The sequence below is a fragment of the Hyperolius riggenbachi genome, chromosome 5, assembly GCF_040937935.1.
Source record: "Hyperolius riggenbachi isolate aHypRig1 chromosome 5, aHypRig1.pri, whole genome shotgun sequence".
NCBI lineage: Eukaryota > Metazoa > Chordata > Amphibia > Anura > Hyperoliidae > Hyperolius > Hyperolius riggenbachi.
In genome coordinates this window covers 104877749-104901828 of record NC_090650.1, presented here as the reverse complement: position 1 = coordinate 104901828, position 24080 = coordinate 104877749, and the positions used below count along the sequence as shown (strand labels likewise).

The 24080-nt window shown below is 41.6% G+C and overlaps 1 protein-coding gene across 2 annotated transcripts in view; it reads right to left on the bottom strand.

The window, feature by feature from the left end:
- GALNT15 (polypeptide N-acetylgalactosaminyltransferase 15) overlaps positions 1-21671 on the bottom strand; it is a 53553-nt gene extending 31882 nt beyond the window's left edge. For both annotated transcript variants that reach the window (XM_068236094.1, XM_068236095.1), the window contains exons 1-3: positions 20739-21671; positions 6001-6167; positions 137-341 (exon numbers count right to left, since the gene is read on the bottom strand). In XM_068236094.1, the coding sequence (XP_068092195.1) occupies positions 137-341; positions 6001-6167; positions 20739-21202 (836 nt within the window). In that variant the 5' untranslated portion in view covers positions 21203-21671. The remainder of the gene's footprint in view (positions 1-136; positions 342-6000; positions 6168-20738) is intronic.
- Positions 21672-24080: the final 2409 nt, after the last annotated feature.

Here is a 24080-nt window from a genome sequence, read left to right as displayed (position 1 = left end):
AGAGTTTGTGACCTAGACAACAATTTAATAAGTAATTGGAACCTCACCTCCAATGTATTCCATTTACTTTACATAGTTTCCACTGTGCAGTTGTACAGTTTTGTACTAGCTGAATATGAGTCAGAAAACACCATACCTGTTACTCATGATTCTGCTCAGCAGTGGCTCCAACCAGCCTGGATGGCATTCACAATGGGGGTCCATGAAGACCAGAATCTCCCCTGTGGCTCTGGCTGCTCCAAGCATACGACCTCCTATAACTCCCAGTCTCTTGTTGCTTCTCATTAGCTTCACTCCATCAATTCGAGAAACATATTCACTCAGTGCAGATTTAAGATGACCTAGATAAAATATGCAGGATTAAAATTCTGCTTACTGTAGCGTTATCAGGCTAGCATCACTTTTTACTGCTTAGGTTCTAACCAGAGAGACTGGTTCACTGGTAATGTGTATTTCAGAGCAAATCAGATTTTTAGGGTATTTTCAATGATTTGTGTTCTCTACAAATTATTTTAGGGACTGGGAAACTATGATATTTTCAGACACCTGTTCTATGTTTAGTGATACAAAAAAGGTGGTCCTACACTGCTACTAAAGTAAAAAAAAAATATCAGAGAGCAAGGCTGCTGTCTATTGTACTTCCTTATGTCTGCCTCATGCCTCACTGTAGAGGGACAGTTTAGGACCATCATGCTATCAGGCACTTCCACCTTGTTGCAAACCACAAGAGAGGAACACCTAAGATAATACATTTAATAATATCGAACTGAAAACACATTAAAAGCACTTATAAAAAATGGAGGAAAGTGTGCAGCAGAATGCTTCCAGAAACTTCCATGGTCAATGGACAATTGATGATGGAAACTGCTGCATCCTTCCCTCCTTCCTTTGCCAAAGGTCACCTGTACGTACACATTTTTTGAGAAGTTCTCTCTTCTTTAGATTGTAAATAACATTTGTGGTAAAAACACTACATAGCTCATACTGAATAAATATGAGCGGCACTGGGATAGGCAGCTGGTGTTACCTACACGCCTGGAAACAACCACAGGAAGAGACTGGGTTTTGCTTTACACCTCTGGTTGAACTCGATGGACGTATGTCTTTTTTCAACCCAAATAACTATGTAACCTGATCTCCCAAATTCTATCTCCATAGCAATCTCTTCTCTACTTTTCTCATGTATTCAGAGATGGGACAAGGTCTTCCAGCACCGAAGGCTGGGACACCAAAGTGAACCCCTCCATCCCTCCCACCCCAGCCATCACACATTGATTGCTATTAGACTAAGAGGCTATCCAGGGCCCACAACCACCCAATCTTTAGTTATATGGCTTGCAGTTACTGCCATGTGTCCCTTTTTCTTATTTCTCTCTGCTTCAATCACAATAGGGGAATAATAGCTGAGTGAGTTGTGCGCCCCCTCCTACACTGCGCCCTGATGCTTCAGCCTCTCTCGCCTCTGCCTCGGCCTGGTCCTATGTATTACTCAAAGGGAACCTGAAGCGGGTAAAATCATTTAAAATAAACACATGACGTAGCTGCAAATGAATATTACATACTTGCTTCATTGCCAGCTCCTCTCAGAGGCTCACCATTTTCTTTTTAAAGTGATCCCTTCCAGTTCTGACAATATTTTGTCGGAACTGAAATACACCAGTTGCTGTCAGTTATATATCAGCAGCTGTCAGTTACAACTGAATGTGCAAGGAAATGTCCATGTTTCCCTATGGCTCAAGTTGGTGATATTACAGTTTAACAGTATGCTGAACAGGAAGCTGTTATGGTGTAATGGCCATTTTTAAAATGGAGGACTGAGAATTCTGTTGATCACAGTGAACAAACAGGACGCAGGAGAGAAGAAAGAGATTGAGGAGTAGACCGGGTAAGTATGACCTGTGTATGGTTATTTTGAGTTTTTATTTTCAGTTCAGGTTCTCTTTAAGATTCTGTAACACCACCTTTTATGTTGCTTTGCAAAGGGATCCCTGCACTGATTTGAAACATTGCATTGCATCTCTACTAATAATTGAATTGTGTCCTGAGATTTGCTGAAGGGGTGCAGGCTGGTTACTAACTATCAATTACTGGGAAAGTACCATCCACCTTTTAGCATTAGTACCCACTGTTTTCACTTTAGCTTTTTTCCTAAAATATGACGTTCCATACAGACAAAGTATGGAATTCAGGCATACTATAAAATTCCTTATTCATTTCAGGCAAAGTAAAAGATGTTTTGTTTCTTTATACTTTACCTAGACACTGTATAGAATGCCTAAATGCAATTCAAGCAAAGTATACCATTAGAAAAGGTGAACCGTTTAGTGGGTAGCCAAGATTTGTTTTCCAAGAATTTTCTATAACCTACTCTCATTTCCTCCCCCAACAATTAAACATACACCGCAAGTAGTAAATGTTATTGGTAGTTCAGGGGTGAGCTGGACAACTTGTTAGGAGCCCAGAGCCATGAAATCTCCCATCCAGTCTTATACTACGTACACACATGCGACAACGATCGTTCGTTGAGAACGACGAACAAACTTTTAATTGATGAAAGAACGACCTAAGTAAAGATAGTTTTAAAAGGTGTGTAACGATCTGATCGTTAGAACGAACGTTACATCACGTAAAGCAACTATTGCGCCTGCGCATAAAAATGAGAAGTTTCACAGAGAAATAGTAAAATGCGCATGTCAAGCCTAGTACGAACGACCGTTTCCAACGATGTACTACTTTTGCAAACGATCGTCGTTGGTTAAAATCCGCCGAGACAGAACTTTCTTTTGTAGCGATTTGGCTCGTTCGTCGTTTGCCTTAATAGTCGGTGGTTCGTTTTTTGTAACGATCGTCATTGCTAAAGACCGGGGAACGATCGTTACAAACGACTATAGTCGCATGTGTGTACGCACCTTTAGACCTGACCAGCAAATTCTTTCAGCCAATTGGCACATTCATTCTGGTTATGCAGCATAAAGGGCCACATATGGTTTTCATGTTGCTCTGTGTACTTGGTGCAATAGTGCCATTCAACATTTGCAGCAATGGCGACTGGATGCTAGGGATAGGCAGGCAAAATCTGCTGTCAGATTCGCAGTAAACCTGGCGCTTTAGATGATTTCTTTGCAAACCTGGGGGCTAAATTTTGCGTTTCTACAGTCATCGCAGAGGTTAATATTGTGCACATTTCCACTGAATTCTGAGTTAAAGTGGTCTGAAAGTCAACATTTCTACTTTGCTCTAACAGATTCCTTACAGCTTTAAAGCTACTATCTCAGAATTTTTTTTAGCAGAACAACACTGAAACAGTTAAACACAGCACTTTGTCCTGCCATGGAAAGTCTATTCAGCTTGAAATCTGCATCCCGACTGGAGATAACAGTATGTTTGTTTACATTTGTTTGTTGTTACATTTGTGTGTAAACAACTGAAAACACTATCTGAGAAGCTCTCTGTGCTTCAGGCATACACACAGTTTAGAACAGCTCACTAGAAGATTTTAATATATAATAAAAAGCAGCTGGAATAAAATGCAATGGCAGCTTTCAGGGCAAGATAAACTACACTTTGGAAACTTGTAATTTGTAGACAGACAATATTACTTGTGCACAAACGCAAATATGATAACTATGATTAATAAAAAGTAGGAAAACACATTTTTATTGAATGTTATGTCAGAGTTTCAGACTACTTTAATACTGTTTACATAAAGGTAATATTTAAACATACAGTAATAGTGTGTTAATGTTATCATAAAGGTTGACACCGTGCACAGTTCCATTCAATTATGCGCTAGAAATAAACACATTTGTTGTCTAAAATAAAGCAAAAAATTTAAGTATACTAAATAATAGAGGCCCCATCATAACCCATTTTAAGCACACAGACATAAAGAGGCATGGTAACAACGTATAGCAGAATGAAATACACTATCCATCAGAAACACTTCCAGAGTATATATTGCTGTAGAAAGTTAAAGTAGTATTTCCTGCGCTGCTGAACACTAGCCGGCAATAGTAATGCTTTCAGGTGCTGCTCCAAACGCTGACGAAGGCGTGGTCTACGCCGAAACGCGTCGTGACGTCAGACGGCAACGTAGCGAAGCTCCGCCCACCTGACCCGACTCCACGCCGCAACACCGCGCTTCTCGCTCTGGCCAAGCGAGCGAGCTAGGAGGGGACCTGCAGGCAGGCTAAGAGACACGCTCCATTTCTGCTTACACAGTGTAAGTGTAATTTTAATGCGCTTGAATGTATAATTAAAACGTTAATGCACCAGAGAGGCGCTCCTGTTCCTTTTCCTATATATTGCTGTATATTGATATGTAACCCCCCCCCCCCAGTGATGCTTAGTCTAGGCTATGATGTCACACAGCCTTCTGACCCAGAGCATTCTAGGAAACCAGGTGTTGTTTCTGCTCACTTCAGAATACACAAATAAACTTTCTGCAGTGATGCTACTTGCCAGCAGTAAAGATGATACCACCTGTGATAAATTTAAGAATATAAATCAGGGTGAGGAACGATTTTACAGAGAACAAAATACTGACTAAATACTTTATAACTAAATTTTAATCATTAATTCACAAATTTTATTCATTTATATTTAGTGAAGTTCCTCTTTGAGTATAAATACACAACATTTTCAGGGGTTCTAAAATCCTTAATGAGGCACTTAAGTCTAAGAAAAAAAAAATCAGTTTTGCCTACCTGGGGCTTCTACCAGCCCCCTGGAGCTGTCCCGTACCCTCACAGTTACTTTTGGATTTTTATTTTCAGTTATATAGTTTTTTTATAACATTGCATCATTCTCTAATATTTGCAGTTTACACACTACACTCAGCATTCTAAATGATTTCACAGAGCAGGCAAGTGAAATTTTTAAACTTTCCTCTGCAAAACAAAACAAAATACAGTGACAGACACTTGAGATAATAAGCTTCAGAAGACAGAGCTCTCTGTGACTTTGAAAGTCGTGGTTAGATCAGTGGCTCTTTTGCATAGATAACAACTGGAGTTTCTTAACTCTTCCTGCACTAGAAATAATATTAAACTCATAACTCTGCTGCTGCTGTTTTATTTCTTGACTGTACTACACATACAAATCATTATATCATAAGTTTATTTTCACTTCAGATTCCCTTTAAGTATCCCTTTAATGATAATTACTTTTGAAGGTGAAAGTTAATGGGAATTTAAAAAAAAAATGAACCACAAACTTACCTAAGGAGAAGGAAGGCTCTGGGCCCTATAGAGACTTTCTGCTCCTCTCACGGTGCCCTTGTTGCAGCTCTGGCTCCCCCATTAGAATCCCCCGCTGGAGTAGGCTACGGAAGTTTTCAGGAGCCGAGTGCTCCCGAAGATAGGCAGCTCTGTACTGCGCCTGCGTGAGCACGCGAGTGAGCATGCTCACGCAGGCCGAGTACGGAGACGCCCATCGAGCTCTCGGGCTCCCAAAGACTTCCGAAGCCTCCTTCGGTGGCAGAAAGCAGTATTTGACCAATTTGTTCAAATACTGCTACCGGGGAAGCCAACACTAGAATGAGAGATCTGTGAGTGGAGCAGGAAGGCTCTATAGGACCCGGAACCTTCCTTCTCCTTAGGTAAGTATCTGGTTCGTGTTTTTCTAGTGGCTCCCATTTACTTTAAAACAAAAAGCTAGGTATAAAAACAGATTTTTATTTGATGCCCAATCCAATTGAAGGATTGTGGATTACAAAATAAAGCAATCATTTTCTGCTCTTTATAAATGGAAATTGCCATTTGGGGAATAATAAGCACCTGCTGTGCAGACAGACAGGGCTGAGAAATACTTTTGTCTCCAGTAAAACCCCACAGTGTTCTTGGTAATAGTGTGTATGAAGAGACTTCACAGAAAGAAACATTCCCAATAAAAATGCTTTGTAATCACTGCTCTGAGATATTCTGGTGTCATTTTCTCAGCTCTTAAAGCAATGATTACAGGGTAAGATGTGCTGTAGTCTAGCAATATCTGAGTGTTTACCCTGATGACTGAGATCATCCACCAAGATAACTTCTTTCAGGATCCCTCTGGGGGAGTTGTCCATCACGCTGTGCACGGTTCTCAGCAGCAGAGACCAGGCTTCATTGTGGAAGCAGATAATGACGCTGGCTGTAGGCAGGTTCTCATTAAAAGTCTGCTCAAGACATCTGTGTACAGGAAAAAAAGAACAGTTCCGTATAGAAATACAAATAATATAGTTACTGCCAAAATAGAGCTACCTAAAAAAAAAATTAAAACCCTTCTTCATAATTTGTTTAAAGACCACCTCCAGCCCCAAAAAGGGTCTAAAAGGCAATACATATATGTAGTCTATGCACTGTGTACAGTTAGATGAATATATAAAGTTTACATCTGGTACATAATAGTGGATAGAACAGACACATATGTATATCTGTAGCAGCACTTACTTATTTCTCCTAATGCGAAAGCTTTGTGTCACCCCCTCCAGCCTGGTTCCCTCCCCTGCCCCTCCCTCCCCTGCTCTCTGCCTGCCTGGATCAAATTACTTCTCTTTTCGGTGTGTAACAGAGAGAAAACACAGAACTGCTGTAGCCTGTCTTAGCATGTCTGTTTGCTATCATTCTTATTTCAGATGTCTGTCTGTCTGCCTAGATTAAATCACATGGACATTAGAGGTGGTGTTATGACATCAATCCCCCAGCATCCTTTGCACCTATGGTTTGAAAAGAAAAAAATGCCAGTGCCCAATTTCATACTGGGGATTTCAAGCCCATATGTGGAATACGGACCCCGGGGGTGAGAAAATCACACTTCATCATTTGTAATTTTATATATCTTGGCAACTTACTAAGTTTAAAGCAAACTATAACTTATAATCTAGGTACCTTTTAACTCTCCCTTACACTGCCTTCCATCTGTGAAGAACTGTATAAAGGTAACCATTAACGGTACAATTTTCATCACATGCAATGCTTCATTGTAATTTCTTACAACTGAAATTAATTGGAAGGTAATTATCGATTGTCCCTGGGTCGATTAGGACATTTTCTCTATTCCAATTTGATCATAAAATCCAACATTTGGGTTAATTACATTTTCTGCTGTAATCGACCATAGAATCGTTTTACATCAATTTTCACCACACACTGCGCAGTTTTCTGTACAATCCGATTTTAAAAATAGCATCAAAAGGTCACATCTGATAAAAAAATATATATTGTACCGTTAATGGGCACCTTAAGCTGGATCTACAACTGAGTCGCTGCGTGTGCATTAGCACAGCGGGATGTGGCAGTTATATTTACCTAAATGCACATCCCAGATAGAGAGAGCAACTTACATCTCTGGTATACAGGAGGAGGCCTAAGGATCCCTGATTTACAGAAAATGTACAGTTATCCTTTGAAAGGGTAAAAAAAAAAAAACGAAAAAAAAAAAAAAAAACAACGTACTAGCAAACTAAGAATGTTAATTGCTCTCAGCATGAGGAGTGGACACGCTTTACTTAACATTCAGAAACCTGTTTTGATATGAAAATGCAGTGATCTAAATGGAGTTGGGAGATGACTAAAAGAGAAAAAAAAGCTATTTTAGTTTCAAAAGGTTTTTATTTTAGAAAAAAAAAGCTATTTTAACTTAAATGAGACAATATCATTAAACAGGAGTAGTAGACAATTCCACTTCTTGTTTTACATTAGATAATTTCACATGATGGTTAAGTGCAAAGTTATGCATGTCCATTCAGCAACATTTATCACTTATTAGACTGAAGAATGCTTGATCTGTCTTTTGGCTACATGGTTTCATATCATTAGGGGCTTCACATGTGCAATGCTGCATTTTTTGGTGGTACCTAAAACCTGGTTTCCTCCATTTAACCCTGACCACTTTACACACTGGTGCATAACAGTAATCTTCCCACCTTCCTGGTGCCTAACCCTAACCTTTCTTCTTCTTAAAAACTCCTTTCTGATGCCTAACATTTACCTTCTCCTAAAGAAAATCGACTTTCTAATAGATAACACCTTTTTGATAGCGACAAACATTTTTATTCATATTTAGCACATAAACATTTTCCATGACACTGTACAATATATATTGTACAAATGAACAGCAGCAACAAAAAATCTGCACACACACACTGGAATGTGCATTAATGCATTAATATCAAGATACAACAGGGAAGAATTAGGGGTGAATGCACGAGTTGAGAGAAATTGGTAAGCTGTACATACGGTAAGCCAAAACTCTTTGTGCTTTAATGAATAGGCTAGAAGCAAATGACTGTAGGTCATTTACTGGCAAAAATAGCTTAGGTCGCATTATATGTTTGCCTTAAAGTGGATCCCAGATGAACTTTTATTCATTGCATAATTGTGTTCCTTACATATAGTTTATAGGGCATTCCTCAAACCAAATACTTTTGTTTTTGTTTTAATACTCTAATTCTGTATAAACTAAACAAGCCTCGCCCACAGCTTCTCCAAAATGCCAAGGCACTCAGACCCATGTAGCAAGGGCTTATGGGAGCTCAGTCTGGGCAGGAAAAGGAGGAGGGAGGATACTAGCCAGAGATTTCCGAGGCAGAGGGGAGGGGGGAGTGAATTTTTCACAGGTTGATGCAGGAGATGCAGTTGCAGATTACCTGTGTAATGATGACAAACAAAACATGGCTACCCTCATTGTATCACAGGAATAAATAATCATATTCTGTTGAAGCTGTATGCAGCCAGATTTGCTGTGTAAACTATCTAAACTTTAGATAAGATATATAGACAAGTTACTTGTTATAGTTAGTTTTTTCATCTCGGATCCACTTAAAAAAAGAGGCTTTAGGTAGCATTTAAGGATTTCAAAGGCTGGTGAGTGCTACACAAACTTAGAAAGGGAGTACCAGGGGATCCGAGGTGCTCATGAGAAGTCCTGTAATTGTTAGTGGAAAGAGGTGATTAGGATGCATGAGAGGAGAAGATCAGTAGCAGGTTGCCTTTAGGATGGTATCTAGAAATTAGTCTATTGATGTATTGTGGATGTAAATTGGCGAGAGCTTTGTAGGCAAGAATTGTATGCTTAAACTAGATCCTAAATTTAACAGGCAACCAGTGGAAGATATGCAAAGTGTTTTGGCCCAGACAGAGATCTCTCAGAAGATTGATTTCTGTAAAAAATGTAGACTCTGTTTCAATTCTAAGGGTGTGTACACACATCCAATTTTGATTGGCCAATGACTGACCAATTGTACTACCTCTGTATAGTATGAGGGCCAACATATTTTGAATACTATGAACAGATTGCATAGGTAAGTTCTTATACTACATGGAACTGGTAACATCGGCCAGTCATTGACCAATCAAAATTGGATGTGTGCACCATGGGAAGCAAGAGGTATATGTAGGCTGCCATATTTGTTTCGTTTTAAACAATACCAGTTGCCTAGCAGTCTTGTTGATCATTCCAGCACCAGTAGTATCTGAATCACACCTGAAACCAGCATGCAGTTAATCTAGTCAGACTTCTGATCTACATGCTTGTTCAGGGACCAAGGCTAAAAGTATTAGAGGCAGAGGATCAGCAAGACAGCTAAGCCAAGCCAAGTTAATTGATTAAATGGAAATAAATACAGGGAGTGCAGAATTATTGAGGAATAATTTTATTATTAAACAACAACCACAGTAGTTTTTAGTTTGTTTTTAGTTTTAGCTATTTTAGGGGGATATCTGTGTGTGCAGGTGACTATTACTGTGCATAATTATTAGGCAACTTAACAAAAAACAAATATATACCCATTTCAATTATTTATTTTTACCAGTGAAACCAATAGAACATCTCAACATTCACAAATATACATTTCTGACATTCAAAAACAAAACAAAAACAAATCAGTGACCAATATAGCCACCTTTCTTTGCAAGGACACTCAAAAGCCTGCCATCCATGAATTCTGTCAGTGTTTTGATCTGTTCACCATCAACATTGCGTGCAGCAGCAACCACAGCCTCCCAGACACTGTTCAGAGAGGTGTACTGTTTTCCCTCCTTGTAAATCTCACATTTTATGATGGACCACAGGTTCTCAATGGGGTTCAGATCTGGTGAACAAGGAGGCCATGTCATTAGTTTTTCTTCTTTTATACCCTTTCTTGCCAGCCACGCTGTGGAGTACTTGGACGCGTGTGATGGAGCATTGTCCTGCATGAAAATCATGTTTTTCTTGAAGGATGCAGACTACTTCCTGTACCACTGCTTGAAGAAGGTGTCTTCCAGAAACTGACTGTAGGACTGGGAGTTGAGCTTGACTCCATCCTCAACCCGATAAGGCCCCACAAGCTCATCTTTGATGATACCAGCCCAAACCAGTACTCCACCTCCACCTTGCTGGCGTCTGAGTCGGACTGGAGCTCTCTGCCCTTTACCAATCCAGCCACGGGCCCATCCATCTGGCCCATCAAGACTCACTCTTATTTCATCAGTCCATAAAACCTTAGAAAAATCAGTCTTGAGATATTTCTTGGCCCAGTCTTGACATTTCAGCTTGTGTGTCTTGTTCAGTGGTGGTCGTCTTTCAGCCTTTCTTACCTTGGCCATGTCTCTGAGTATTGCACACCTTGTGCTTTTGGGCACTCCAGTGATGTTGCAGCTCTGAAATATGGCCAAACTGGTGGCAAGTGGCATCTTGGCAGATGCACGCTTGACTTTTCGCAGTTCATGGGCAGTTATTTTGCGCCTTGGTTTTTCCACACGCTTCTTGCGACCCTGTTGACTATTTTGAATGAAACACTTGATTGTTCGATGATCACGCTTCAGAAGCTTTGCAATTTTAAGAGTGCTGCATCCCTCTGCAAGATATCTCACTATTTTTGACTTTTCTGAGCCTGTCAAGTCCTTCTTTTGACCCATTTTGCCAAAGGAAAGGAAGTTGCCTAATAATTATGCAAACCTGATATAGGGTGTTGATGTCATTAGACCACACCCCTTCTCATTACAGAGATGCACATCACCTAATATGCTTAATTGGTAGTAGGCTTTCGAGCCTATACAGCGTGGAGTAAGACAACATGCATAAAGAGGATGATGTGGTCAAAATACTAATTTGCCTAATAATTCTGCACTCCCTGTATGGCAACCTCCATATCCCTCTCACTTTAGGTTCCTTTTAAGGTTTTAAGAAAGAAAATGCCAAAATTGGTCCTATAGTTACTTAAATATAACCTCGGGCATAAAACCAATCACAGATTCCACACTGTAATTTTGTACACAAAAATCTAAACAAAATGCATTTCCGGTTCCAACAAAATTCATGCTTTTCGTTTCTTTCCAATTCTTCGCAAATTCGATTTACAATTCCTGAAGATTTCCACAGAATGTTATTTTTTTTAATCAATAAAGTTAGTTAATTGTAATAAAAAAATTGTGGGATGTTCCCTATTATGCGGAAACCACATTTCTGATTGGCAGCCAAGGTAAACTACTGCATGATTGGCCTAATACTTCTGAAGCCTTCTGATTAGCCTAAAATTACAGCGGTAATCCAATTTCCATGAAAAAAAATTGCGATTGGCCTAAAATTTCTGAAGTCTTCTGACTGGCCTAAAATTACAACGGTGTTCCGGTTTTCACTGGGAAAAAAATCTGCATTCTCTGATTGGCCTAAAATTTCTGTGGAAATCCGATTTCTGCTGGAAAATTCTGCATTCTCTGACTGGTCCAATGCTTCATTTCCACACAATTCCGATTTCCGCATATTGATTTCCACTGAGGTAAGCCCATTTCCAATCAGAACATCAGAAAACGGAATTCTGTGGAAAATGTCTATCCACCCCTATGTCTCATACTGTTGTGAAGGAATCTTGGCCCACTCTTCTTTACACATTGCTTCAGTTTGTTGAGGCGTGTGGGCATTTGTATATACATGGCTCTCTTTAGGTCCCATCACAGTATTTTGATTGGTTTGGCATCTAGACTTTGGCTGGGCCGTTGCAACACCTTGATTTTTTTTTCTTTTTCAGCCTTTCTGTTATAGATGTGTGTAAAGTGTGGATGGGCTTATTGTCCAGTTGCATGCCCCAGTATGAGCCAAGCTTTAGCTGCTTCCCTTTGGACTCTAGAATACTTTGGTATACAAAAGAGTTCATGGAAGACTAAATTACTGCTAGGTGCCCAAGTTCTGTGACAGCAAAACAAGTGCAAATATCACTCCACTTGTAAGCTGGACAGTTGGAATGAGGTGTTTCTGCTGTTATACTGTGATTGGTTTTCACCAGGCATGGATCTTTGCATTACGGTCAAACATCTCTTTGGTCTCATCTGCCCAAAGGACACTGTTTCATAAATCTTGTGGTTTGTTCAGATGCAACTTTGGAAACTGAGCCAAGTTGTCATGTTCTTTTTAAAAACAAAAGGATTGTTCCTGGCAACTTTTTCAAACAAGCCATACTTGGTCATTCATTTTCTAAATGTACTGCCATGAACTTTAACAATTAACATGCTAAATAAAAGAGTCATTGACTTTTTCACCTAGGAGATCATTTTAACTTATTTTTTCAATAACTCTGCATTGGAAAAAATACAAAAAAAAAACAGGTGAAAAAGTACCTTAAAAATCATTTTGAGTATTTTCTTGTTTGCTGGTGTCTTTAAAGGCATTTTAATTTTCATCATCTCTGTTACATAACTTTTCAGCATTTAGCAATTAAAAAAGTACAAAAAGTACTATCAAAATGATTTTGAAATGAATTTGTGTATTTTATTGCTTGCTGGGGGTTTAAAAGGCATTTTATTGACAAGGTGTGAAAATATCAACTTGGAGAAAACTAAGGAGAAAAAGTGAATTGGCATATGGGCCTATATGTGAAAATATCATGTAGGAGAAAATTCAGGAGAAAAAGTTAATTGCATATGGGTCCTAAAGTCTAAGGCGTCATACACATGCTCAATTAAAGTCTTTATAAACGTCCAACTAAGTACAGATTTTGCCATGTTGGATGACATTCACGTGCAAGAATGTAGCCAAACGACATGACAAGCGACTAATATCAGGCAGATACCGTGCGGTTGGCCACGTGTGTAAAAATATTGTTTGAATTACATTGTTCTACTGAATGCGGAAATGTTGTGCACATTGTCATTTCCGATTGCACGCACAGTAGTGGAATATGATTGTTTGCAACATTCGTGTACGGAAAAAAACTTGTCATTTCAATGAAGTTGCCGGTAAAGTTGTTTCCGCGGAATTGGTCATGCGTTTTCCATGACATTTGTTTGGTATGTATATGGGTTTTTAGATGTAGCTGGTGTTTTATGTTTTTTTTTCTTATTTCTTTGATCATTTCACAGTCTGACCTTGAGGTGAATTTCACCTATGAGAAGATTGGCAACTGTCTTGAATATTTCCACTTATGAATCATATTTTGTTTATTAGAGATTAGGTAGATTGAGGAACATTAAATTACTTGGAAATGGCCGTACAATCCATCTGTGATATATGGGAGGCAACAATAGCTTCTCTAAATCTATGTTTACAACACGTGTACAGTGCCCCTGATGTTGCCTAAAGCCTCACAGTTGATAAGACTCAGCCAAGGCAGCCAAAAACAATCTCGCCTGCCAATAATCTAGCAAAAATCTAGCATGTGTACAGTGGCCCCCCAATGCCCCTGAGGCCTTAGCTTTTCTCTTTCAGTTTGGATGTCTTTTAAAGATTCAGCACTTGCCATCCGACACCTAACTGACCTCCAATCACATTATTCTCCTCCTTGCCCTGCTGGATGCTTCTCCATTATGCACCACACATCACCCCTTCCCCCTCCTCCTCCATAGCAACAGATGTGAAAATAGCTTTCTGCAAAAAAACCATAATATTTTGATCACATGACCAGAAGCTGGTATGAGAGAAACTCAGATTATACGCTCTCTAGGTGTGGCTACTATTGGTGACAAGACTGCATCATTTCTAGACTGTAAGCGGAGTAGCACAGTTTGATTTTGACTGCAAAGAGTGCAGCCTACAGGACACGCTGTCAACAGAGACTATAAATGAAATGCTAATAATTTCAGCTTGCATAAAAGAATCATTTAACCCCCTTGGCGTTATGATTCTTTTCAGATTTTAGGGTCTAAAAGCGGTGCAATTTTTTTTGCACCCTTTCAGACCCTAAAACCTTGAAAAAATCATGCTGCCAGGGAGATCTGCAGCAGTTCAATAATGACGCACCTCCCTGGCTTCAGCGCTGCAGTTATGCCTCCATCCTCCAGGTGGCGCTGCAACTCTTAAGTGAAATTTCTGGCTGTCGTCATGACGAAGAATGGTGGCCGATGTCGGGAGGTATGTAAAACCGGGAGGTATGTAAAACCGCCCGCTGCGCGCTATACTCTGCACACTACCTCCGGTGGCTACCCCGAGCAGAGGTCTGGATTACCGTTCTTAGCTGCGGTTTTACGCCCCGACCCTAGCTTGGGATTACCGCCAAGGAGGTTAAATTGTATGCAGCTGAAGTTAGTTCAGTAAAATGAGATGATTGGGCCCTCCCTAACTTCAAAAAGGTAGGGGGGCTTACTAGAAGTTTCAAAAGTAACTTTATTAACCACTTCGCATCCAGACCTTGTTTCCCCCTTATGGACCAGAGCCGTTTTGATGTTTTAGCCATGACCCTATTTAATCAGCAATAACTTTATCCCTACTCATGACACTTAAATGATCTATACACCGTTTTTTTAAAGACAAACTAGGCTTTCATTGGGGGGTATTTTGTACTAAGAAAATAGTTGTTTTCTATTCATTTTAATGGGAAAAAAGAGGAAAAAAATAAAAAATGCATGATTTCTCCGTTTTTATCGGTTCCAGCTTAAAAATAAAAAGTGCTACTGTCATAAAAACCATGCCACTAGTATTATGTCCCCCAGAATAGATAGCCAGATGTGTCCCCAGTATCAGACCCCCCCACCAGGATAGTCAGATATGTTCCCAATATAAGCCCCCCCAGTATAGTCAGATGTGTCCCCTGCACTTGCCACCCCCAACATAGATCATCAGATGCGCCCCCAAGAATAGTGCCCCTAATTATAGCCAGATGTGCCCCTGAGATCAGCATTCCCCCATTGTAGCCAGATATGCCCCCAGGATTAGCACCGGCCCCCATCATAGCCAACTTGCCCCCCCCCCCATCAGGCAGCCCCCTTCGTGCATAAATAGTTAAAAAAATCCTCCAGCAAGCAGCCTCACTCACGTTACCTCGTTCCTGTGACTATCCTGAAGCCCGAGCCTATGATCCCCGCTCTGCAGTCAGCCCCACTATGCCGAATATCCGGTCCCGGCTTGATTAACTATTTATGCACGGAGGGGGACAGATGAAGGATCGCTGCAGTTGACTACTGCAGCGATCGTTCATGGGAGGGAGTGGACTAATTGGCTATAAGGGAACATGTTCCCTTTCGCCAATTAGTAATGCAGCTGACAGTGCTGGAGGGTGCGCTCTGAAGTGCAGCAGGGCTGCAAACGTCAGTATATTTACGTCATTGTGGTTTGGAGGGTGCCACAGCTGACGTTGATATACTGTAGCAGTGGAGGAAGTGGTTAAAGGACTGGAAAATGCATTTCAGCGTCTACACCAAACTACCTGCTCAGTTCAGTAAGAATTGAACTGCACAAGCGCAGAGTGCTCCCGGCATCAGGAGTGCACATGCTCAGAAGATCCAGTCCTGGCCGCAGGTCGTGATCTACCAGAAGGGAGACCGGGAGCCATGGCTGACAGCGGAACCATGGCTTGCGGCCTTACACACTTCTAGGAGCTGGATGAAGCCCCAGGTGAGTAAAATGTTTTTTTTTTTTACTGCCTGGACGTATCCTTTAAGTATTTGTATTAAAAGAAACCTTAAAGGAGTTATCAGAGCAGTTCGCCGCGGCCCCCGTGGCCGTGATTGACAGTGGCGCCTCGCGCAGCCGCAGTAAGGCCGACCCCGCGGTCGGCCTAAAGAACAAGAACGGAGACCGGGACAGCGGCGAGGAGCAGAACGGTCGGCGTGGGACAGTTGGCTGCAGGGGGCTGGAGAGAGCCCCAGGTGAGTAAAGCTCATTTTACCTAATTTGGCTGATAACTCCTTTAAGTGAGGGAAAGAAATTGATTTTTACTTATCTGGAGCTTCTTAAAGCCCCCCACAGTCTGTCAGGTTGCTTGGTGCCCTCCCTTCCGCTCTGTTGTGCCACTGTCACATCATGCACTGTCCCAGCCATACAACTTATTAACTGCGCAAATCTGGTTGGCAAAGTTCTGCACATGTGCAGTTTGCAAAATGTGCAACTGTGCTTGCGCATAACGCTCATGAGCTGAATCGAATAGCCCACTGGGCTCAGCAGACTTCAGTTGGTGGGACAGCAGCACAATGGAGGTGACCGGGAGGACACTGAGGGACCTGATAGACTGCGGGGGCTGGATGAAACCTCAAGTAAGTAAATCTCAACTTTTTTCTCCCACGTTTAACTGAAATTAACATAGCACACACATTTATAGTTGCCTGTGGCTTCCTCCCCCCCCCCCCCCCCCCTGAGATTGGAGCAGCCCCACCGTCCTCCTAGTCTGCTACAATCTCCCGCAATCTTTTACAGTAATACTCCTGACTGGCCCAGTCTTGCTCCACTGCACATGTGCAATCCTGGTCATGCGCTCCCTCCCCAATGCATTCCCGTGGCCAGGAGCGTTCTATACATGCCTAATTTGCTAAGACTGTACATGAACAGGCACAAACCGCTTGCAGCTATGGGAGTGCAACCAGGTCCACGCATGCGCAGTAGTCATTAGACCAGTAGTCTACTGCAGTGTTTCTCAACATTTTATTGGTATGTACCCCTTTTAAAACCCTCTACTCACCAAGTACCCCCTAGCATAGTAAACATTATCACAAGTACCCCTTGACAAATATAAATTTAATCGTAGTACATTATAATTGGTTCTAAACCATTTCCAAGCATTTACTATTGCTTGTAATTAGCTAAAATACTAATTTGGTGCTGTTTTAAATAAGATGTATCATTTTCTAAAACTCTAAATTTGTTGTTTTTGGTTAAGTATATCAAGCCTGAGTACCCCCTAGAACCCTCAGAAGTACCCCCTGGGGTACGCGTACCACACGTTGAGAACCTATGGTCTACTGGAGCTTATTATGGAAGAACGGAGCAGCCCTGGAGGAAGCCCAAGGTAAGTATAAATGCTTGTGCTACGTTCATCTCAGGTTTCCTATAACAGTCACTTTAAAAATGCATGTAAGCCGAAATTATTATCATATCATTAATCATCTTCAGTAGTCTGTGGAGCAGGAAATGGACAGTGTCTGGGATCCTTACCAGGTATTTCACAAATCATTTATTTGGCATCACTAATCAAGTAGCTCGTACACAGACATAAACAAGCTTTGTGACTTTCTGCCTACACAGACCAGGAAAAAACATGTGCCTGGATCTTAAATCATACCTAAAAATTATGATTACAATAAACGTAAAAAATACTAAACACTGTATACAGCATATAGATGGTTATTTTTACCCTGTCCTAGATTTAAAGAAAATACAGTTAAAGTAAACCTCAGACAAAGGGAGGAGGGGCTTAGAATTATACATACCCAGGACTTCCTCCAGCCCCCTCCAGGGTTATTGCTCTCTCACTGCCCTCCTCCGCCTCCTGAATATTCTGTAATTGGCCCTGGAAAGTCCTCCCGTTCTGGGGCGTACTGCGCAGGTTCAGAACGCTCCCAGCCACGGGAGTGCGACAGAGGAACGCACATGGCCGCACAGCACCTGCGCCAACTGGAGGACTTTTTGGGGCCAGTTACAGAAGACCCAGGAGGCAGAGGAGGACGGCGAGGTAGCGATAAGCCTGGAGGGGGCAGGAGGAAGCCCCGGGTATGTACAAACCCCCCCCCCCCCATTTTGTCGCAGGTGCACTTTAAGGTGTACACAAGAGTTTATTTTGTTTACCTATGATAGTTTAGAATTTTTTTACGAAAACTGATTACATTAAAGCGGGATTGTCACCATAAAAATCAAATTTCAACAGCTACTGGTCTGAGTTTATTAAGTGATAAAGATGCTAATCCTGCATTCAAAACTTTTAAAACTTTTTATGCTGTTATGATTTGGAGTTATCAGATACTTAAAGAGACTCTGAAGCGACTTTAAAAATAGCTTTTTAGCTTATAGTCTACATGGGCATGTTTGCCCCAGCTAAAACACCGCTATCCCGCGGGTGAACGAGGGGTCTTTACCCCCCCAAATCTCCCCCTGCAAAATCCACGACCAACTTGGTCGTAGATTTTGCTCTTCCTGGAGGCAGACCTAATGGCTGTAGCTCTGCCTCCATGCGCGTCTATCAGCGGCGGATCTCCACCTCTCCCCCGCCCCTCTCAGTGAAGGAAGACTGGGAGGGGCGGGGGAGAGGCGGCGATCAGCGCTGAGAGGCAGGGCTGCAGCCATTAGCCCTGCCTCAACAGGAAGCGATCCCGTAGATTTTGCTCTTCCTGGAGGCAGAGCTAATGGCTGTAGCTCTGCCTCCATGCTCGTCTATCAGCAGCGGATCTCCGCCTTTCCCCCGCCCCTCTCAGTGAAGGAAGACTGGGAGGGGCGGGGGAGAGGCGGCGATCAGCGCTGAGAGGCAGGGCTGCAGCCATTAGCCCTGCCTCAACAGGAAGCGATCCCCGGACACCACGGAGGGGAATTGGGGGGTAAAGACCCCTCGTTCAGCCGCGGAAGAGCGGCGTTTTAGCAGGGGCAAACATGCCCATGTAGAATATAAGCTAAAAAGCTGTTTTTAAAGTCATTTCAGACTCTCTTTAAGGAGCACTGGCCCTTTAATAGTCAGTGCCAAACAGTTGCATGCTGGGGGTTCTTTTTATCTATAATATATTCTTCCTCTTCCATTTCCCTGTCTAGCTGCCGATCTGAAACACCATCCCCTGCTCACTTGTGTTTACTGAGGTGACTCAGCGATTGGAGGAAAAAAGAAAAAAAAGTAAAGGGAAGAAATTACATCAGGATTTAGCCTAAACTGTGGACAAAAGACATGGTTCCCACCAGGAACAGAATTCACTTCATTTACTATATACCATTCACTGAAATCAAAATGTGGACAGTACAAAACATGTGTTATGTAAGTAGATCAAGTATTTATCTACTTATATATTGTATGTGTTTTTTCCCTGGCATAGTATGGCTAATACTACTGCTTTAAATTTCTTCCTGATTTGATTGCTATGAACCAATGTCTCATCTCTGTTTTTTTTCTCCTACTATTAAGTATACTGTATATTGGTTGGTTTGTGTTATGTTAGCAACACTTGGGGTGATATATTAGACTGACTGGTAATAATTTTAACTAAAATCATTAAAATGGAAGTAAAATAAGGACTGAATGTATTGCTTTCCATATACAAAACAATCTACATCATTAGGTGACCTGAACAATCTATGAAGCAAATTGAATTATCACAATCTGAAGAGAGCAAAATGACATTTTTGACTAAAACCAATATTTTTTAAGCCTTTGATTGATGTTTTAATCAATCCTGCATTTCCAGAAAGATTGGATCAAATCTATGGCTATCGTTGGAATAAACTGATGCTGTTCAGTCAATGGGGCTGATGCACGTACCGGTGGTAGTATTGCCGTTCACCGGCAGCACACATCGATATTATGGGTAATAATGCCAGCAGAGTACCACACCTTGTACAATTAACGCAACCAATGGGTACATAGGTAACATGAGCGTTGCTATGGTAACATGCTTTGGGCAAGTATTGTAATGTGCATTACCATAGCAACGCTCATGTTACTCATGTACTGTAGGTTGTGCTATTTGCGCAAAGCACAGTATTTTTCTGTAGGTAGGGCCAGTAATATTACCACCACTACATGCATCAGGCCCAATATACGCTGATTTAAAGAGGAACTTAAATGTAGAATTGAACTTCATCCCAATTAATAGCTGATGCCCCCTTTTCTATGAGAAATCTTTCGATTGCCAGGGGGGTTTGTGTGGCTGATATTTTAGTGAAACCCCTCCCACAGTGTGCTGTCATGACCATGGCCCTGACAGTTTTCTGTCTGTGAACCTTGTTGCATTGTGGGAAATAATAGCTTTTTCCAACTGCCAAGCAACTAGTATCTCCCGCTGTGCATAGAACTCTCAGTTACCAACATTCTGTACAGATCACCTGGCAGAACTAAAGATGTCACCACCTGTGATAAATTTCAGAATGTAAATTAGGGTGAGGAAAGATTTTACAATGGGCAAACACTAACTAAATAATCTATGAATGAATATTGTAAAAAATAAGCCGTTTTATTCATTATGTTATTTTCACTACAGTTCCTCTTTAAGATCTTGGGCTTGATTTATCAATGTGCTATGTAAATTGATATAGTAGCGGCCGCGAGTGAAGTATGGCGGTAGCAATACGTCACAGAAGCAGGGCCACCCGCAGTTAATGTTATGCGCATTGCAATGCACGTAACTAAGGAAGGCACACTCCTTACATGGCAGCGCACACTGCTATGTAAGGTGTGCATAGGGCGCACTACGGATCATTAAGCCGCGCTGCTTGATGAATCAAGCCCCTTGTGTTTGATTTTTCAGTGACTGCAAACACATTCCTTTATTAGATCTACTATGAAAACGAATTATATAGAAATCTAAGAATTTTTCCAGCTGGTTTCTACAGTACTTCAAGTGCTTTGATATAAAATGTTACCCCAGGTCACCTTTATCAATACTCACAGTGGATGGCGACCTTCAGGCACTGCCCTGTGTAAAGGAATTTTCTGGCTGCCAGCGTCATTATACACTTGTGACTTCCTTGCTTGCTCCATATGCCCACTCTGATTAACTTTATTCCTCTTGGAATGCTTCACTATCTTATAATGGTTTCTCCTGAACTTGTTGTGGTTTCTGCTGAGTCCAGGCATCCCAATGGCAATCAGCTCCTCTTCCCTGAGAGACGATAATGGGGACAAGAGCTCCACTCTATACTGATTGTCATCCTCTGACTGCTCCAGTGAAGATCCTCCACCTGCCCATCGCTGCCCACTGCTATGGTGTGGATGAGCATAGCCAGAGCTGTCCTCACTTTGTGCCTCTGGATCAAGGATAGCCACCATCACCAGCAGCAGGACCAATGCCAGTGTCAGCACCAGGACCTGCAGCTGGCAGAGCAGGGATCTGCACCTCTTCCTCAGCAACATGTTTCTGGTTGTAAAGTAAAGCACACACCGTCATGGTATTAGCAATTATCTTCATTCCAGATCAGTTTCCCTCACATGTATGTTCCCACACAGATCCGTCTATTCCTCTTTGCATTCCAGTAGCACGCTCTTACTGTGTATATTTTCTTTTCCTTTTTTTACCCCCTCCCTTTTAAATCAAGCAGCCTTCCTCAGATAAATTCCTTCCAGCCAATGTAAGGAAATATATAGGATCAACAAACAAGTAACAGTAATCCCTGGGATTTGTTCAGGATAAAAAGTCTTCAATGAAATGCCACATGGTAGTAATAATAAAATATTTCCTCTCCTCTAGATGTCATCTCCTTATAGACTCTATTTCCATTGCCTTGTATTGGTGTGCGGTGTTATCATTTCATCCCAGCTGCTGGAAGGGAAGCGAGGCCAGATGTGTGATCTCTGCTCTGTTGTGATACTGTGCTGAGATCTGATGAACAGATGGACTGTAAATAGGCAGCCACACCGCCTCGCCTTCTTATACAAGTTCAGCACTGCCAGACACTCCACACTGCAGCCTGGTCCTAACGCCCTCTATGTTTCCCTGTCATCTAACCTGTCTAGAGAGACTCGCATTTTCTCATGATCATATGTACTCTTTTACAGCTGCTTCTTACAGGGTCATGGAGTGTCTACTTTTTGAAGTTCCATAATGTATGAAATATCTCCTTAGTTTTATCAGTTGTTGTAATATTTTTACATTTCCCCTTGTGTGTACTCTGCTTTTAAACACATAAACGAAAGGTGCCTGTAGATCTAGCGATGCAGAGACCAGGAGACAGATCTCTCACTGATTGATTCTGATCAGAGAAAGATCTGTCGGCTGCCTATATACCACAGGCAGATTCTCAATCAATTTCAGCTTGAAATCTTTCGGGAATCAGCCTTGTGATGCCATTGGGAGTGTGTGTGACATCAGCCAGAGATTCTGTCATGTTGCAATGTCACACTCCGTTACCAACCCCAGCTGATTGACCATGTCGGCCCAAGACTTTTCTGTATGACCTTGATACATTCAACCAATTTTAGCCCAAAATTGGTCGAATCGTCAATTGGGCATACTTGTTGCAGCACTGATTTTCATCTGATTTGGTAATAATAATCAAATTGGATGGTCGACAGCAAAATAGACAGATGTATGCCCACCTTTATAGCTTTCCACCCAATGTTCCAAAATGATCAATTCCTTCCAGGAAGATATTGATTCAGAAGGAATCGATTCCTACCACACACAGCACATTAATTTTCAATAGATTCCTGCAAGGGGAATCTCTTTTGTGCTGGCTCTCTCCTTCGCTGCCTGGGGGGTAGAGAAGCTTTGACCCTTCCTAGAAGGTATCAGAGCTTATCAGAGGGACTTGCAGGAGAGGGAGGCTGTTCATATTGTCTTTCTGCTACTGTCAGTCATGGGTTATCGCTCTCTGCTTCTGTCAGTGTTGGGCTACCGCACAGTTTCTGACACATCATAGCTGGGGGTAATCACCGTGCTGCATGTTCTAATCTTTGTGAATTGACATTTACTGACATGTTTTGAGGTGTTTACCGCACAAGCCGGTAAGTTACTTCACTGCTTGGTAATTTCTGCTTGCCATGTGGTAACAGCCTTTAAGACTTGACATTTTCCTGAATGCTCGGTAAAATCAGCTGTTTTCTGCATTACCGCATGTGGCAATGCTTTATCGAGGCCTATGTGTGAATGATTGTGTTATTAGATGGGAAACGTGAAGGATAGCCTAGAAATGTGTGCATAGCTTCCAGCACTGGATCCACAGGACTAGGATGAACCTGTGGCTATGGTAGGCATTAGATTGTGAGCCCCTCTGAGAACACTTAAGTGACAACACTGTATTCTCTGTACAGCGATGCGGAATATGTTGGCATTCTATAACTACTGAATAATAATAACTGTCCTGATTTGTTGGACTATCTGGGATTGCTCCTTTCCGTCATGTGTCCTGCTGACTATTTACAAAATCCCAAGTGTAGTCCCCCACTAGGGCATGGCTCTGTTCCCTGTTCCTGAGAACCCCTCCTCCCCGGTTATCACCCTTGTGTTTTCCTCAACCTGCCAAAGTCCTAGTGACTTATACAGGAGTGCAACAGACTCTTTCACTGGTCACTTTGACCACAGTGACACCAGCACCCTGCACTACACTTTTCCTGGTTTCCACCGTGAAACGCAACCAGGAAAAGTGTAGTGCAGGGTACTGGAGTAATTTTTGACATATTGCACGTCGGGCACACAGAATTCAATGGAGATGCACCTATCTCACTTATAAAGGCAACAATTTTATGACAGTAGAAAAATAATAGTAGAAACAAGAATATACATACAAACATACATATTACATTGTATCATAACACATAATTTGCTATAAATTTCAATACATAATTATTGTGGACAAGAAACCATCCATCAACATAGTTTTATAGTTTTAAAGAGCCAGTGTCCATAAAAGCACCTTAAGAGAACCATTACTTAGCCCTGTATGTGAACAGAGGCACATCATAACCCAATGCATGGCATGCGTGTCCACGCCAGTTTGATGGGCCTCATTGCCATAGCAGGAGGGCGTTTTCCCTGCGATGTTCCAGTACTATACTGAAACATCTGACTGTATGAAATTGTATGCGCGATTGTTATGCAAATGTCCCTGTACTATAAGACATTTGCTTTATTGAAGAGAAAGCAGCTTTCTTGATGAGTATCCAAAAAACCTGGGATTTGCTCCTGAAGAAGTGAACTACTTCTTTATTTTTTAATTTTTTAGAGCTGATGGTATTGGCTTTTGGGGTGGCTGGTGCTGGCAGTGGTGCTGTCTCTTAAAGGTGCAGAATGGTG